This window comes from Mauremys mutica, chromosome 9, assembly GCF_020497125.1.
Source record: "Mauremys mutica isolate MM-2020 ecotype Southern chromosome 9, ASM2049712v1, whole genome shotgun sequence".
Taxonomy (NCBI): domain Eukaryota; kingdom Metazoa; phylum Chordata; order Testudines; family Geoemydidae; genus Mauremys; species Mauremys mutica.
Genome location: NC_059080.1, coordinates 17002175 through 17020797, shown reverse-complemented (window position 1 = coordinate 17020797; position 18623 = coordinate 17002175). Strand labels below are relative to the sequence as shown.

At 42.6% G+C, this 18623-nt stretch overlaps 1 protein-coding gene across 1 annotated transcript; it reads right to left on the bottom strand.

Annotated features, from left to right (window-relative positions):
• Positions 1-2580: 2580 nt before the first annotated feature.
• VBP1 (VHL binding protein 1) lies at positions 2581-17577 on the bottom strand. Its single transcript, XM_045031363.1, has 6 exons — positions 17422-17577; positions 10871-10995; positions 9030-9096; positions 8448-8546; positions 4920-5058; positions 2581-3841 (listed from the first exon to the last, which is right to left on the bottom strand). Exons 1-6 carry the CDS (start codon positions 17512-17514, stop codon positions 3771-3773), a joined length of 594 nt encoding a protein of 197 aa, XP_044887298.1. The 5' UTR covers positions 17515-17577; the 3' UTR covers positions 2581-3770.
• Between the last annotated feature and the right edge of the window lie 1046 nt (positions 17578-18623).

Below are 18623 nucleotides of genomic sequence, written 5' to 3'. Positions count from 1 at the left end.
CAGAATCGCTCTGCTTGCTCATTATGCTCAAAACATAAATTCTCAAGATTGGGTGTTAGGTGCAACTGGTGGGGATACTGTTTGGGTTTTATTGCTGATCCCTCTCTACTCCAAAGCACTAGCTGCTAATAGTTTTGCTGGCTTGTAAATGTTTAGTTTGGCTTTTTACTGGGCACGGTGAAGAAATGCAATCACTGCCTTGAAGCCATCCAAAAGGGAGCAGCTTCAGGCAGAAATTCCCAATGTGAGACTCATACTAATCCACCTCGGGGGAGAGGGTGCCGGGGGAAAACAGTGGAAAACTACATGGGCCTGCAGTTGCCCCTCCCTAGAAACATTATGTGATTCCTTCACACTTTTTGGGCAGCCCCTAACCACAAGCAGCTCCACTATCTACAGCTGCCAGCTAATGCAATAATCCACTAGCCCCTTTCTTGTCTACTGCAGAGAGGAGCAAACAGAGTCTGGCACAGAGAGATGAGCCAAGCCGGAGCATGCTGCAGCTGGGACTGACGGGGGCAATGGGGCTAGAAAAGCAGAAAGAAAACAGCAGAACCCTCCTAATCCCCTTAGCGAGAATTACCCTGTTCTAATGGCCACCACACTCCCACTCTAGGTACTCACTTCTTCGCTTGCATCTCCTAGCCTCTTAAAGCTAGGGGTAGGGAACTAATTCCTACGAGTTTATCCAACCAATTTTGCCCCATCTCTGCTAATTCATTCACTATGCCCCAACAGACATCGTCCACCAACGCTGTGCACCAAATTCCAGCAGGTAATTCTTGGGAGATGGTTTGCAGGGGACCAGCCTGGCACAAGCATTCACACGTCACTCTGAGGGTAGTTCTGAATGGACATGTATTTATAATCTGCTTGGGGAGAGAGTCGAGGGTGGGGAAACTACAAGATTCCTTCCGCCCTCTCCCAGCTCCTAAAGAGGCAGTCACTTGCTAGGAGGCTGGACAGGAAGCAGTGAGGGCAGTGGATCCTGAGCTGCCTGCACCATTTAGCGCAGGGGTAGGCAACCTGTGGCATGTGAGCTGATTTTCAGTGGCACTCACACTGCCCGGGTCCTGGCCACTGGTCCAGGAGGCTCTGCATTTTAATTTAATTTTAAATGAAGTTTCTTAAACATTTTAAAAACCTTATTTAACTTTACACACAACAATAGTTCAGTTATATATTATAGACTTATAGAAAGAGACCTTCTAAAAACGTTAAAATGTATTACTGGCACACAAAACCTTACATTAGAGTGAATAAATGAAGACTCAGCACAGCACTTCTGAAAGGCTCCCGACCCCAGTTATTGCAGTAACTGGTGCAATAGCTATGGCATGCCCAGGTACAGATCACAAACATGGGTCTCGCTCTCAGAAAGGTTAGGAACGAGTAGATAATTTAGATCAGGCTCTCACTGGATACCCTGGGTATATATATTTAACTTTTGTGCTCTTTTAGTAAGACACTAGAGGCTCCACTTTCTATTTTCACTAGTCTCTTGTCAGTGACCTTCTAGAGCAGAGGTGGTCAGACTACGGCCCCTGCGGGCTACATGCGGCCCGTGGGACCCTCCTGCCCGGCCCCTGAGCTCCTGGCCCGGGAGGCTAGCCCCTGGCCCCTCCCCCACCATTCCAACACAGCCTCAGCTCGCCCCACCGCCAGCGCAGTGCTCTGGGCAGCAGGACAGTGAGCTCCTGGGGCAGCCCTGCTGCAGAGCCAGGCCTGACCCAGTCTCGGTGCTGCGTAGCCCTGCTCCAGCCAGGCGGCACGGCTGTAGCGCCGCCAGCCACTGGTGCTCCAGGCAGCACGGTACAGGGGTAGGCGGGTTGGGTAGAGGAGTTCGGGGTGGTGGTCGGGGTCGGTGTGTGGATAGGGGTCAGGGGAAGAACAGCAGGGGGTTGAATGGGGCAGGGGTTCTGGGGAGACAGGGAGGAGGAGGGGGCTGGATGGGGCAGCAGGGGGCAGTCAGGGGACAGGGAGCAGGGGTGTGTGGATGGGGTAGGGGGGGCAGATAGGAGGTGGGGCCCCCCCCCCAACCGACCCTCCATACAACTTCCAAAACCCGACATGGCCCTCAGGCCAAAAAGGTTGCCCACCCCTGTTCTAGAGTGTCACTTTTGTCAAGATTGCAGTCTACTTGCCTACCCTCATCTCCTTGTGGATGGTCCACTGGTTTGTTGAAATGTGATAAACCTGGAACTTTTCACTTCCCGATCCTAATCTCTCACTACCTCTGACAATTGCACTCTTCTCCCCAGCTCTCAAACTTGAAATCATGGAATTAGCTTGGTCTACTCCCACTCAGGATATTGCCAAATTGGAGCTGGGGCCTCTGGCATTAATCTCTAGCCCTTCGACATATTCAGTCCTCAAATCCTGCTTCCCACCATGGAAGTGTCTCCTTGGAGCTACAGTCATCTCTCCCCTCTTCAGTCTAGCCAATTTCTTTACCTGTTGATTCACTCAAGTTTCTCTTCCCCCTCCAAGGGATTGAAGAGTTATACAAGCTTAGGTGCAAGACTTGTAATCTTACACTGAAAAAGAAAGATTCACAAAAAGAGGTATTCGCCACAAGTGTTGAGTTTCACTATTTTAATATCATGAAATAAAAGTACAAAAACTTTACAGGTATATTGTTTATTACATGAAGATAGAACAGTTAACATTTGCATTTATTTTCTAGCAAAACCTGTATTACCAGTCACTCAGCAGTGTAAATACTAACCACTAATTTCACCACCATGTGTGCATTTTGTTTTAGGAGGAAACTGCAGAGGTAAAAGGCAACAATCTTGTGAGGCTTCATTATAACTGAAAAAAAATATTAAGCCTGTTTACAACAGAAGCTGTGCTCAAATAGACCATCCATAGTTAATACAGGTTTCACCTAGGAGGCTTTGCAAAAGTGTTAAGACATTTGAACTAGTCATCTTCTTGTCTAAGGGCTGTAAGTGGGGTTTTTCTTGTATTATAGGATATTAGCATTTTGAGGTGCTAGTTCTATATATTTGCAAAGATAAACAGTGTGTGCGTGTATGTGAAAGGGGCCTGGGGCGAGACGATGTGCAGTCTTGATATAGCTTGTGCTGTTTATTGAATGAAATCCATCAATAGTTCTTTTCTGAAGACAAATCATGAACTGTTGTATGTAAAGTGCAGAAAATTCAGTAGCTATCAGTTGGCTAACCCAGAATTGATTAAAATCAAGTTTGTCCAAAGTATATCTCTGGGAATGCTTATGGGTTGATGTCGCCAAAGCAGTAATTGACTAAGAAATGAAACCCAGGATTTCACTGTATTTTCTCTGTTTGCTAAATTATCAGCTGCATGTCTTCCCCACCCCAAAGTTATTTTTCACCTCATCAAGTGTATACAACACATCAGCAAACATGAAACAAGTAAACCCTTACATTACAATAACCTTATAAAATGTCCTAAACTCAATTTCATACATGCACCTCACATTTTTAGACAAACCTTCAGGTAAAGAAGTTACTTATGACAAACAGATTGAACTGGTCAAAAATGCTATGCCCTTTGTTGGACTGTGTGGTATCCTTTCAAATAATTCAGAATTTCATGAAGCATGCATGAAACCAAATTGTGAGTTTACAAATAAATAAAATGGCGCTCACCATTATTACTGATTTTATATATTTTATCATTTATCGAAATGATTAACTTAACTCAGTCCCTTAAGGATGAATTTCGGGGGTGTTTAAAATAAAAGTATTTGGAAATCGTAAGCACATTTAAAATTGGTAGAACTATGCTTTGTTTTTGGAAGGATCATCCTTGTTTCTTCTCTTTACATCCCAATTATAAACTCTAGCCATATCTGAGGGTATAGTTAAGGAAGCTGCTATAATGCAAAAAGAGAGATAATTAATTGCAGAACCACCTAAGTACCTTAAATCCAAGTTAATTTTGCTTGTTTCACTGATGCATGACAGACAACACAGAAACGGATTAACAAAACAGCTGACTGCAGTGCAGAACCCTGATGCTGTGGAAATTCTGACAACTGATGGGTCACTACTCATCCTCTGTTCAGAGGAGCTACATGCTAACAGTTAAATATTTTTGCACAGACATTTCTCCCTTCATATTTACTTCCACTCCTATGTACCAAAGCTAAAACTGCTTCCAGTTACAACGTATCCCTTTTTGGTTGCTACATTTACCTATTTCAGCCATACATGACTTTATTCAGCACTGAATGTCCTTTAACACTGGCAACATTTGAACCCCTAATAGCTCCCCTCCAGTACTAATAAATAGCTAAAGTATCGGTCTTCAACTAGGTAAATAATCTGTGCTCTTTGAGAAAGGCAGGTCTGAAGCAGAAAATCCAAAAACATAACGCAAAATGAATGTGATACTATCAAGACTCCCCAGAGAGGTTCATTTACATGGTTCTAGCACTGGCTTTCTTGCTCAGAAAAGCTGAATTAGGCATTCTGCTGGTGGAGAACCCAAAGAACAGCACTTGTGTACTATCCAGAGTCGTGACAAGGAACCATTTTGCTCTGAAGCATCAATAAATCCAATTGGCTACCAACTCTAAGCACTAGGCTATGCCCTCAAGTTACCCATTTAGAACAGCAGTGCACATCACAATAGGTTGCACTGGCAGCCCATATTCCTGCTCTGTCTGTTAAGAGATGGAATTCCAACAGGGACTAGCTGTGCTGCATTAAACTGTCCCTTCCCTTGCTCAGAATTTGAGACACAAGGTCCACCATTACCATTCAAGACAGCTACTTGCTAATTCTCCATCCACTAGTCTGGTTAGGAAACCAAATAAGCAGAGCTGAATAATGCATTTCTCTTTCTAAAAATCTATTTATCTGTGGAAAGGTGAGAAAAATTTGTACCAGTGTTTAATGTAAAGTTGTTTTTCTCCAAAAGGATACTAACTTCTGTGGTGGTGAACTGATCTCTAAGAAAATCCAGGTCTTCCTCTAGAGATTCAAGATTTCTTGTGGCTGTTGACAGATTCTTTTCTAACAGAGCCTGGGCTTCATCGATATCGTATTCAAGCATCACATTGGCCTAAGAGAAAAGATATTTCATTTTAATAAAGCTTTTACTCTAGGTTGAACACACCTTAAGGAAAACATTAACTCTATCCAAGGGGAATGTTACAAACATTTCAGACCGATTTTAACCTACTATGTAGATAGGCACACACCAAAGCTATGTAAACAAAAAGGAAGTGCAATGCAGGGATCCATTTGCGACCTCTATCACCTCAGTATTTGAGAAGTAAAACCCACAAAAGGCTTGCAAATACTGCTCCCCATGTCATTTTAAGCAACAAATGGATGCTTGCTGCAGTTGTGGCCAGCAGTCCATACAAACAAAAGCAAGACTTTAATGTCTTCAGAATTACATACATTTTAATTAACACAATTCTAACATCTTCTTTTCAAAATGGAAGAGGGCTCCCTCAGCAAGAGTTTCTCCAAAGTATCTCTGAAATGTTAAACAATATACTAAAGTCTTCTGGCAGTATCCAGATTCAATAGCAGAATGCTCTTACCCTAGTATCAACAACAGAAATCAACAGAACCATCTGACGCAATTTAGGACAAAATTATTTTTTGACATATACATGGCAGATCTTATTGCGAATACGTTGTTCTCTCGGTGCACAAGTTCCCCAGGTAGAAAGACCAACAATGTCAAGTGAAAGTGCTGGAGACCCTAGAGCAGTTTTGTCCTTTGTGAGTACTGAGTAAGAGCTATACACAGTTTTTCAACATTATTTTCTTTATTTGGAGGCCGGTGCTTACAATTTCACATTTATGTAGCAACTAGCATCAGTCAAGTGCATCATCAGTCGGTGGAATTTCACAGAATCAGAGTTAGAAATAGAAGAGCTCTGTTATATCTCCAGACTATTAAGCTCATTCTGGGAGTGATTTTCAAAGGCATAAATGGCAGTTTGGCACTTAATAGTGGAAGACAACATTAACATACATTCTTGAAGGATTGTGGGGCAAAGAACGGAACAACATTGAGCAAACATTCCACAGAAACACCTTGTCAACACTGGTTTGGATCAGTGTATGCTGCATCTTATGGCAACTAACTCCTCTTACAGGTAGCCTCCATGAGACTGAGGATGCACTATGTAAGTAATTCATTTTTTCCTTGGCATAGAAAGTCTTAACTTTTCAAGAAAGCAATTAGAAACAGAGCATACACAGCCCAATACAAACCAATATACGCTGGAAGCCATGATGAGTCAGTAAGGTCAAGGCATGCCCCAAAACCACATAAAATGCATTGTTAGCATGACTAATTTTTGGTAGCAGATTTGTGTGTGAACACTAATTAGTGGCAACAAATATTCAATGCAAAAAAGCCACTGGGCACCATATTTTGACAGTTGTAAATGAATGTGAATACACCACACCTAAAAGTCCGCAACAGCTTTCACGGAGCCAAAGCTATATGAATTCTGCTCTCAAGCTTTTACGTTGATGGGCACCAGGGAGAAATCCTTCTGAAAAGTTAACATTTAATAAAGGATGCTCAGGTTGGAATGAAGTTCTAAATGTTTCCAAAACTTCCACACTTCCAGCCTTCACTAAATGCCTGTCTTCATAAGGAGAAAGCCCAAAATAGCTAGTGTGCACTAACTGCCCCCGTGGACACTCTTATTCCACACTAACATTGCCTTTGTGCAGATTAACTGTGTGCAGACAATGTTTTTGTCCTAAGCAGATGACTCAGTTCTGGCATGGGGAGTTCAGGGACTTAGCGGTCTCAAAATAAACATTAGTAAGTTAGTTATCTTTGCAGATAAGGAAATGTATGAACACAGATATCCCTGCTGATACTGCTTAAGTACTTCGAGATCTCTTTTGTTTAGAACCTTTGACCCAGCCAACCCATTATTTGTGCTTAGATACAAAGTTGATAAGTGCCCTATAAATATGTAAGATAGGAGACAAATCCTTCCCTCATCTGAAATACTATCCTATTCACAAAGTACATTGTAAGAGGCTACATATGGCTAAACATACAGAAGACAAACAGAAAAATATTAGCAGACCTAATTGTCAAAACAAACAGCTTTATTGGGCACGTGCCTTCAAGGTAGTGGTGGACTGGTATTCTGAACCACAGTGCAATGATGAAATACCTATAATTAATCATTCTGATTAATTTAATCTTAAAAGACAAATTGGAATTTATGGCTCATCAGAATGTTAAAAAGTGTGAGCATTGAATAAAATAGATTAAATTAAGTCCCTAACATGTTGAAATTGCCCTGTAAGGTTTACATCACTGACAAAACAGTTTTTATTGTTGCAAGCAGTAGAACCAATGTAAACTGCAGATTAGCTACATCATGTTCTGCTGCAAGCAGAATCAACAAGATTGCGAGTTGTTAAATTCCGAGCTGCGAATATTTGACAGTTGTTGGTAATTATACATAAAATAAGAAAAAGCAAACTGAAAATATACAATTACGGTTAGAAAAAGTCACCAAATAAAGATGTCAGCTTCTTCCTCAAGAGTTCTAGCCCATGTGATTTTTGTGTCATATTTGACTCTACCAAAAAAAAGTGTGTCACTACTTGGTACTCCTGTTACCCCAGCAGAGCCAACAGCTATAGGGGAGAGAGAGTTGGAGTCTGTTCTGGTTTGTGCTTCAACATTCCAGTTGGTCCCGCACCCGGAACTTGGCTAAGCTGTGCCAAGTGAAAGACAATGGTGCTGCACAGGGGTAGCTGAAGAATCTTAATGATTGATGCAAAAGCCAAAAAAAAAGAATACAGCTTGATTTCCAGACCCAAAGGTGAAGGGTTCTCACCGATATTTTTAAGATGTCTATTACTGCAGTATTAATTTGTATTACCACAGTGCCTACGAGCCAGTCATGAACCAAGACCCCACTGAGCTAGATGCTGTATAAACACAGAAGAAAAAACCTGTCCATACCCCACAGAGCTTACAAGTGCTGAGGTAAAATTAGAAATGGAAGAGATGGGCAAAGAAACAACAAAGACCCAGCTTTTCAAACACACACCAGTGTGTCTCCCTTCAGCATAACTGCACAAATTATGGCACTGAATTTACAGCATTTTCTTAGCCTTGTTTTGTTTTGTAGAGTAAGACTATAGTTATGCAAGTTACTTGTCCATGGAATAGTAGGTACTACATTCTGAAGACCTTTTTGCACTGAACTCCCTCTGGAGGCTGGTACAGGGACCAGTTACTTGATCACCTAAAGGTGCTGTTTTTCTAGTTTTGACCATAATTACACCAGGTACTTAACCTTCCTCATACTTCATACAACTCCATCAAACTCAATAATTGCACAGAATTTTGTCCCGCTGTGAGTGGTAGAGATAAACAAATAAGATTATGAACCTGACAATTTAATTATTTAAAAAAATATTTAGAGGAATTCTGTAGTTACTTACCCCCAACCACAAACAGACTTTATCCGTAGGAGGAACTGATGCTTTACAGTAGAGGTTATCTGCCAATAAAAACCTGGTCTCCATTGGGTTTGTGGATTCCTTAAGACAGATCACAGAACTTGAAGTTGCTAATTGCATTGCAAATGGTTAAGACAGCAGTACAGAAACTAGCATAAAGAATATACTTTTCTGCCTTTTTTTTAAAGTAATGTGAATATTAAACTTTTGGGGGACTACTGTAAACTTTTACTTCAAAATAGAAGTTAAAATTCTAAGTTTGATGACAGCATGTTATAAGGTGGTGATTTTATACACAAATTAGAAATGGCTGCAAAGACTAACAGTCCATGGAGCCCAAGCTTAGTGCATCATTTGCAGCTATTAAAAGTGAAGCTTACAGTGGGAATGTTAATTTTCTGAAAGCTAGTAAATAAAGTTATGTGCCTTAAGAATAATTCCACTATATTTTATAAAAGCGAATTGTGTGTGCTCTCCAAAACATTTATTAAATGTTTTCTGCTAGTATGGTAAAGCTGTTAACTTTATTTATTCATACCCCATTAAATAATCAAAATAGTTTACCTTTTTCTTCTGCATATATTTTAAAATGTCTAATGTCTGTTTAATTTCAGGAATCTGACTTTTTAGCCTGTGAATTAACAACAGTCATAATTTAGTATTTTGCACATACAGATAGATTCCCCAAACAGTTAGCTATTATATAATCCAACCTTTTTTTTAAATTTTAGAAATTCAAGTTCTACAGGCATTCTCTATTCATTTTAATCAGGTGTTAAAAAGTCATAATTAGGCCTGGAAGTTAACACAAACACTTCACTTCTGAATATGCAAGAGATCTAGCAAGTACACTTAACTAGGGAGGCTGGGTGTACCTGGCATGTTCCAACCTTCTAATGAATACAAGGAAAATTCTGATGGAACAAGTGTGTTACTCTGAGCAAAGAATTAAAGTTAGAGCAGGTCAGAAATGTTCTGATGGAACATTCATCAGAAAATGCTGATTAATCAAAATTGAAAAGTTTTGTGGGAATGTGGCAATTTGGGCAAATCTTTTGACGGAAACTTGCCTGGTTTACTGCCAGCTCCCCTGCTCGTGCATCCACCTCTTTGGCAACCCAGACACCCCAGCAGCTTGCCAGGTTGGCTGCAACGGCAGGCACTGGAGTTATTCATAGATAAGGATCCCCCTCAATAAAAGCAAGCCCCAGTATCTGCCTCTGTTATTGCTCAGTGCTTTCTCCAAAAGTAGCAGCTGAGTAAAATTAATAAAGCCTGGTCAGTTTCACACTGCTATTCAGTGGCAGGCAGCAGTGAATCTGACAATCATTTCAATTTCAGTCAACTCCTTAGGTTCACAAGCAACTGGGCAGCCAAGCAGGCAGGCTGCCACAACACAGTTCCCAGGGCATCTTATTTCATTTCAGCAACACCAAAAAGTTTTGAAAGTATTTAAATCAAGACTTGATGTCTTTCTAAAAGATATTATCTTGCTAAAACAGAAGTTATGGGTTTTCACACATCAACTTCACCTGTCAAAAAATGCATGTGTTCTAAAACAGTCAATGCTCTCTCAAAAATTAAGTGATGCTATCTTTCCTTCTCCAAGCTTATGAATTTTAAGGGTGCTGGATCCGTTGGTACTACCAGTTAACATTAAGAAATGGATTGCATTAACTATTTTAGTGGCCACAAGACTTATTTTGAAAAAATGGGAAATCTGCAATTCCTCCCTTATACAAAGACTGGCATAGTGAGCTCTCTACTATTGCATTAATGGAAAAAATGACTGTAATAAAAACACTTGGAAAAATTGAGGATGTCTGGTCATACATGAAACTATTGCATACTTTTGCAGTTTAGTATATACTAGTCCCCGATACTCGTAGGTTATATTCTCACTTATCTATTTAGTCACTTTAATAACTGATGACTTGCATGACCTCTGCAGGTTTGGGGTTTTTTCTTTGCTTTTTCCAGGTTTTGCAAACAATTAATGTTGAATTTTGTTATGTTTATGCTATTTCTATCTTGTGCCTATATTTATATACTTTTCTTTTATGTGTTTATATTTCATATAAAAAAGTAAAAAAAAAGTAGTTACCGGCTTGATGTAAAAGTGCCTTGGTGAAATTTTATGACCTGTGTTATGCAGGTGGTCAGACTAGACAGTCACAGTAGTCATTTCTGGCCTTAAAGTCTATCAAGCTATAAACTCAGGCTTACTGACACTGCTGATCAGTCTGTGGGGAAAAAAAAGTGGAGTTGCACCTTTTTAAATTTACTGCATTATTGGCACTACTCTTCCTATCACTTCTTATGGCAGTCGGAAATATTTAACAAAATATAACCTTTTTTTGAAGTCTTATTTTTGTTTTCCAAACTTTGAAAAAATTGTAACTCACCTCCTTTTCTTCTGAGCAAGGTTAAGTTCCATAAATTTATATTTCTGATATTGTTCATCCAGCTTCTTAAGTACTACATCTGCAGTTTCATTTCCAGGCTGTTTCATAAAAGAATCTACATCCTCCTTTAAGAAAAAGATAAAATTAAGAATTTTATAGAAACCCAAGGTCTAATTATGTGATCAGAAAGATTAGGTAGACAAAAGTTATTTTGCACTAAAAGTGATTTTATACCTTCAATCATTATTTTCCCTTGACTCATCACTCAGAGCATTGCTTACTTAGAAGCTAGATCATGTACAGTGAACACAGACGGTATTTCACAATGCTAGAGTTGTTGGTGCTGTATGCCTTACAGTTTCAGCCACATGCAACATGAAACTATCTTCTTTTCCATTCAAAGTGTAGTATCACCTAACCTCTTTGTATTTCAGTTTCCCCATCTGTAAAATATGGATCATACTTCCTTTTCACACTCTGGCTATTCAAACTGTAAGCTCTTTGGGACAGGGACCATCTTACTATATATAAATACAGTGCAAAGAGCAAAGGGGCCATGATATTTGTTGGGACTTGTAGGCACTTTTGCAATACGAAGAATTAAACTTTCTAGGGCCGCTACTTTTAGATTTCTCATTTTGTCAGGAAAGTAGTGACATTCATGTTAAAGAAATATGGTTAGAGTTAATTCACAAGCTATTGGCTTGATGGCATTTTTTAAATACATACATCTTGCTAGAGGACACAAAAATATGGCCCTTTCTCAATTTACTCTTTTCTAGCTAGAGGCTTCCATTCTTTACTAATGCAAAAAAAAACCCAGTTCCATTAATACAGACTATGTATGTTCATGGTGCTTTATTGCAGTGATATTTATTTAAATAGGGAGGCAAGTGGTTGGTTTTATTATAGTTTACTATGCCACTGACAGCATGAATCCCCTTGGGCTAGCGAGACTCACAGTGCACTTGCCCAAATAGGCAAGTGCAGTCAACCTGCTTTCTCAGCATAGAACCAACAACCAAATGTGAATTCCAAGCTTCATCTGAAGTAGGAGGAATTCACATTGCTGCCCCCTGATAAATAATCTACAAAGTCTAGTGGACAGGACACTAGACTGGGAGTCAAGAGACCACATTCCATAGATGCTATTTATGTAACACCTTTTGGATGTGAGGCACCATATAAGCATGATCTATAACTGGGTTTCTCAAACAGGGGTCTCCGCTTGTGCAGGGAAAGCCCCTGGCGGGCTGGGCCGGTGTGTTTACCTGCCCCGTCCGCAGGTCCAGCCGATCGCGGATCGCTGCTCCAGGCCAATGGGAGCTGCTGGAAGTGGCGCCTCCGCTTCCAGCAGCTCCCACTGGCTGGGAGCCACGATCGGTGCGATCTGTGGACAGCACAGGTAAATCCACTGGCCCGGCCTGCCAGGGGCTTTCCCTACACAAGTGGAGACCCCTGTTTGAGGAAACCCTGATCTATAATTACAAATAATCATCTTCCCAGACTAATTCCTTAACCAGGAAAACACATTCCTGCCTCTTGAGGACAGCTTGCAAAAGTACATTAGGACCAACTTGCAAAACTGGTTCACAAAATCCCTCAGACTTCAAGCAGCTTTCCCAGATAAATAGTTTACAAAGAGATTCCAGCTGTGGCACCCAACTCATGGGGCTGCATTAACTGTGCTAATTCTTACTCTTACTTTCACTTGGGAATTTCAGCAGCTCACTAAAGGCATTACCTTCTCCATCTGGAGATGACAAAATATGACTATCACTTTTGCAGTTTTCAAACAATCCACTACTGTGTCACAATATGGCTCTCTGATGGTCTTTTAATTGGCAACAGGATGTTATACATTCAGTCAAGTCAAAAAGCATGCACATTTATCATCCATTTCCAAAATACCTAGTGACATACTCCATATTGAATCAATCTCTTTTTGGACACGGATTCATACACAACATTCTCAACAGTGTACAAAGTCACCAACACCTTCATTAACACTTTTCAATCAACCCACACAAGAGAATTGGTTGCCTACATGAGATGGGCTGCCAGACACTGCAGATGCATCAATAATTTCAAGGCAATTCAAGAATATATCATTACCAGAAAAAATTCACAATAAGAATAGCCATAAAACACGAAAGATTCAAGACGGCCCCACAATGGAACACCATTAAAAACTACTTGTAATACAATGAGACTTGACACCTCATTCACTTGGAAAAATACCCCCGGATCCCTTCTGTACCAAGTTAATATCAATTTCCAAGTATTGTAGCATGACACTGAAAGTAGGAGCTGTTCTGTTGGTGTATGTGAAAAGGTCAGTTTCCCCACACTGAGTAACATAGGTTTTACTAAGATTAGAAAGTTAACCACTACTTTTGATCGGGTACACAAAGCTAACTGTGTACTACATGGCAATACCTACCCTGACCTATTCTTCAAGTAATAAAAAGGAGACTCTCAGAGACTGGAGTGTCAAAAAACAGTGAGTTGAACAAATTATACAGCAAGTAGTCAATAGGATCAATAGCATTCATTCAGGAGTTCTGAAGGAACTTGAGAAGGGGGTAGAAAAGTTACTAACAAAATATGCAATTTCTCATTAAAATCAGCTACTATGCCAGAGGACTAGACAGTAGCAAGCTTCAAGAATGATCCTGGATATTGCAAACCTTACTTTACTGCCAAGTTAGCACCTATTTTACTGCCAAGTAAATTGATGGCAATAATTCAAGAATTATAAAACACCTAAATTCACATGATATAATCGTCAGACCAGCATGGCTTCTGTAAAGGAAAGTCATGATCCTTCAGTCACCAAGAGTTCTCTGGTGAAGCAACAAGATACCAAGGGAAAGAGCCGATGAACATAATGGACCTGGACTTTCAAGAAGTCTTTCACAAAATCCCTCACCAAGAGGTAGTAAGGATTAAGGGAACCTAAACTAAGTAATCATGGCATAGAGGTCATTCTGTCATACATTAGAAAGTGAGTAATGAAATCATTGGGAGTCTGGTGCATAGGTACAGTAACTCCCCACTTAATATCCTCTCACTTAACGTTGTTTCGATGTTCCATCCCTGCTCCACTACAGAACATGCTCATTTAAAGTTGCGCAATGCTCCCCTACATCATCGTTTGGTCAACTGCTTTGTTCATGGTTGGCAGTCCCCCATCAGCTCCTGTACGCCCCCCGCACTGCCTCCCACTTGGATCAGCGCCTCCCCTGCCTGTGGCAATCAGCTGTCTTGTGGCATTCAGGAAGCTGGGGGGAGGAGCAAGGACACGGCACGCAGCCTCCCCCCTACCTTCCCTGCCTGCAGTAATCAACTGAATTAAATTGCTTGTTTAAAATTGTTTAAAATGTATATAATGCCTTTTGTCTGGCAAAAAAAATTTCCCTGGAACCTAACCCCCCCTATTTACATTCATTCTTATGGGGAAATTGGATTCACTTAACATCATTTTGCTTAAAGTCGCATTTTTCAGAAACATAACTACAACATTAAAGTGAGGAGTTACTGTACTTTTGAAAATCCCATTAGGTGCTTATCTACATCTCTAGGAGCCTAAATCCACACCTTTTTAAGGGTAAGAGACAAAAAGCAGAGAGTGGAAACTAAATGGTAACTTTTTATTGTAGCAAAAGATGTATAGTGAAATACACCCTAAGGGTCCATACCAGGTGTTTATATTTTCATTAATAACCTGGAATGGGAGACAAGAGAAAGAGCAAAATGGTTTAAGATTTTCCAATGACAAGATAGGCGAGATAATATCTTTTTATTGGACCAATTTCTGTTGGTGGAAGGGATAAGCTTTCAAACTTCATCGAGCTCTTCTTTAGGTCTGAAGAAAAACCTCTGTGAAACTCAAAAGCATGTCTCTTCCTAAATGCTAGACAGTTGGATAGATAATGGCAGATGAAATTCATTGCTAGAAAATGCAAGGCAGTAAGTAACGTGGGGAAAAATAACTTAAGATATATATACACCTCTACCCTGATATAACGCGACACGATATAACATGAATTCAAATATAACACGGTAAAGCAGTGCTCCGTTGGGGGGGAGGGAGAAGAGCTGCGCACTCTGGCGGATCAAAGCAAGTTCGATATAACGTGGTTTCACCTATAACTCGGTAAGATTTTTTGGCTCCCGAGGACAGCGTTATATCGGGATAGAGGTGTATATACACACATTCTGGATTCCAAATTAACTACAGCACTCAAGAAGAGATCTAGATATCATCACTGACAGCTCGATAAAAAGTTCTGTTCAGTACAGTCAAAACACCAAAGTGATAAGCTACAGAAAGAACTAGATTGTGAAATAATTCTGAAATTTTATTGCCTTTATACAAATTGATGGACTACCTTCCCTTGAATAACAGGCAATTTTTAAACTGTTTAGTGATTCTGTGCCCAACTTGTCAGCACTTTCTGAAAATCAAGTCACACTTAAGAAGTGTCAAACTGAGCACCTACAGTCACCTCTGAAAATCCTGACCAGTGTTCAGTTCTGCCGGCACTGCAAAATGATATGAGGTATGGGAAGCTCTCTATATGACAAGAGGTGGAAAAGAGCTCACTGGTTACTTTAAAAGGGATGTGAATAAGAAGGAACATGACTTAATTTAATGAATGGTAGAGAATGTCATTCAGGCATTCCTATTAATAAAGAAAGTTTCTCAAAATACAAGAATGAGGAGACAGACAATTCATTTGAAAGGTCAATTTAAAACTTAAAAAATAAAATGCATGTGGATCTTTCTGCCCCAATATCAAATTGTGTCTTAGGCTTCGAAAAGGATTAGCCATTTGTATGGATACAAAGGACATTCATAGTAAAATTATACAGAACTAGAAAAGTTATGATAAATATAAACCTTCATGCTTTGGGTCGCAAGTATTAACTGACCAGAAGCTTCCCAAATAAATAGATTATTCTATAAATATCCATTACAGGGATTCTAGCATTTTTGTGTGAAGCATTTAGTATTGGCTACTCTTGAAGACTAGACACCAAACTAGACAGTACGCTTCTCTGAGCCATTAAGGGAACTTCCTTCTTCCTAAAATGATTCTGAATTTATGAAAATTTTCCTTATTACATCACATTACACAATATTCAGTCTTTCCATTAAGGTTTTTCAAACTCACTTTTCCTTTTTTAAATACCGAGTTGCCTTTACAAGTTCATTAGTATACTGACCAAACTAAATAACTTATGGTCATTAATCATGTCAGTTTTCAGTCTAAACTCTGTCATCAAGGCAAGTTGATCATAACGCAAATTTATTTATTTTTATTTTCCCCTCAGACTTTTGAAGGAAATTCAATATAGCAAAAAAGCACACTTCATTTCAAAGATGCGTGATGCTGTTTAATTTTCTGAAAGGAAAAAAAGATGGCTCACCACCTTAGAGTCAAAAGAATTTCTCTGTACAGGACAACACCAGTTTTCCCAAGAGCTCTGGAGATATCAAAACACCTTAACGGAAAACAAGGTTTTAGATGCAGCAAAGAATCCGGTGGCACCTTATAGACTAACAGACGTTTTGCAGCATGAGCTTTCGTGGGTGAATACCCACTTCTTCGGATGCAAGTGAGCTTTCGTGGGTGAATACCCACTTCTTCGGATGCAAGTCGGACTTGCATCCGAAGAAGTGGGTATTCACCCACGAAAGCTCATGCTGCAAAACGTCTGTTAGTCTATAAGGTGCCACAGGATTCTTTGCTGCTTTTACAGATCCAGACTAACACGGCTACCTCTCTGATACTTGAAGGTTTTAGATAAAGACCGAGCACTCCACACTGAGTATTGCTGCTGTGGATGCAGATGACAATGGGCTATAACCAGGGATCGCGGGGCTGTACGGTACAAGACTCTACTCGGTTTGACCTGTAGGAGGTCAGAGAACATTACACAAAAGAAAACCTCAGATTTCGGATACCGACCCACTCCCTAAACGCGCACCCATCGCCACCAGAAATTGCACTAGTATCCGAGTCTGGGGCAGACAGACGACACGACCGGGGTAGCGACGATGCTGAATCCAGAACTGCACCCACGAGGGTTATTGATCTCCCAGCCCCAGGAAGCGCCCCCACCGACGGCGGTTGTGAGCCCCAGCGGCCCAGCCTGCTCTCAGCGCAGACGGGACAGCAGGACCCGCGCCCTGAGCCACCCGCCCGCCCCCGTGGAGCGCAGCCCCCCTGCTCAGCACCAGCCCTGCCCCCGCCGCACGGAAACGGGGCCCAGGAGCCCCCGCCCGCCCGCGCAAAAGAACCCGCGAACCCGGGGGAGCTACGGGCCAAGGGGCAGCCCCAGCCCGGGCAGAACCCCCCGCCGAGAGCCGCAGACGGGCAAGAGCCAACCACGCCCGCGCAGGGACCCCGGGGCGTGGCCGAGGGGCCGGGCCAGGTGCCCCCTCCCCGGGACCCCAGCGCCGGGACCGGGCCCATCTCCCCCGCGGCGCCGCCGGCTCGGCTCTGCCCGCGGCCCCCTAGCGGGCCGGGCGCGGCTCTCACCACGAACACGGCCTCGGGGATGCCCAGGTGGCCCCGTTTTCCGCCCGCGGGCGCCTCGCTGCAACAAATCTCGCCGCTGGTGGCCGCCGCCATCTTGGGGAACCGACGGCGGTGCGTGCCGTGCGTCCGCGCGGCCTGCCTCCGCCGAGCCACACGAGCCCTACGTCACTGCGTCAGCGTGAAGCCCACCTCCCCTCCGCGCCCATTGGCTGCCGCGCTCTGACTGACAGGGTAGGGTGGGCCCGGAGATGGGTGGGGCTTAGCTGCATGGGCGGGGTCCGGTGGGCGGGATAGGGTAGTGTTAGTGGGCGTGGCGTAGCGCTGGGCTGGAAGAGGGGAATCGCTGCCGCTGTAGGGGGCTGCAGAGGGAAGAGTGGGGTGGAGAGTGGTCTAGTCCCAGCTGCTCTGCTGCCGCGGGGTTTCTCGCCGGGCGGGGCAGGGGCGGTCTTACTGCCTGTGCTGCCTCCATGCCCAGGAGGCGCGCCCCTGCCTGGCCACCTCTGGAACGGAGGCATTAAAAGAACTTGGCTTTTCATTGCTGAAATCCTATTTATGACAAACTGGGGAGAGATTTAGTGTTTTCCCACAAATCAATACAGTCCAGTGCCTAGGCACCAACTCCGGGGGTGCTCCGGGGCTGGAGCACCTAGAGGGGAAAAGTGGTGGGTACTGAGCACCCATCGGCAACCCCCCTCCCCATCAGTTCCCCTCTTCCCCCCCCCGCACCTCCCTCCCGCAGGCCCTGCCAATCAGTGCTTCCCCTCTCCCCCCACACCTCCTGCCTGCCCAGATCAGCTGTTTCGTGGCGTGCAGGGTGGGAGGAGAGAGGTCACAGCGCACTCGGGTTAGGTGGCGGCCCTGGGGGAAGCAGTGGGGTGGGGACAGGACCTGATGCAGAGCCAGAGGTTAATCACCCTGGCACACTGGAAAGTCGGCATCTGTGGTCTAGGGTTTTTTTGTCCATCCAGTCCCACCTGCAACAAATTACATTTTACCTCCCCCATCCCCCACTATTACAGCAGCAGGTCCTGCAGGATCACAGGCCTGCTGCAGGGCTCTAGGACAGGGCGCTGTTAGGAGCAGCAAGGGCTCTGCTGATGATCCCATTGAACTCTCTCCCTCCTTCAACCTCCCATCTCTCCTTGGTGTTCATCTCTCTGCTGTTCGGCTCTGTTACCATCTTTTGGATTATGATTGGTGGG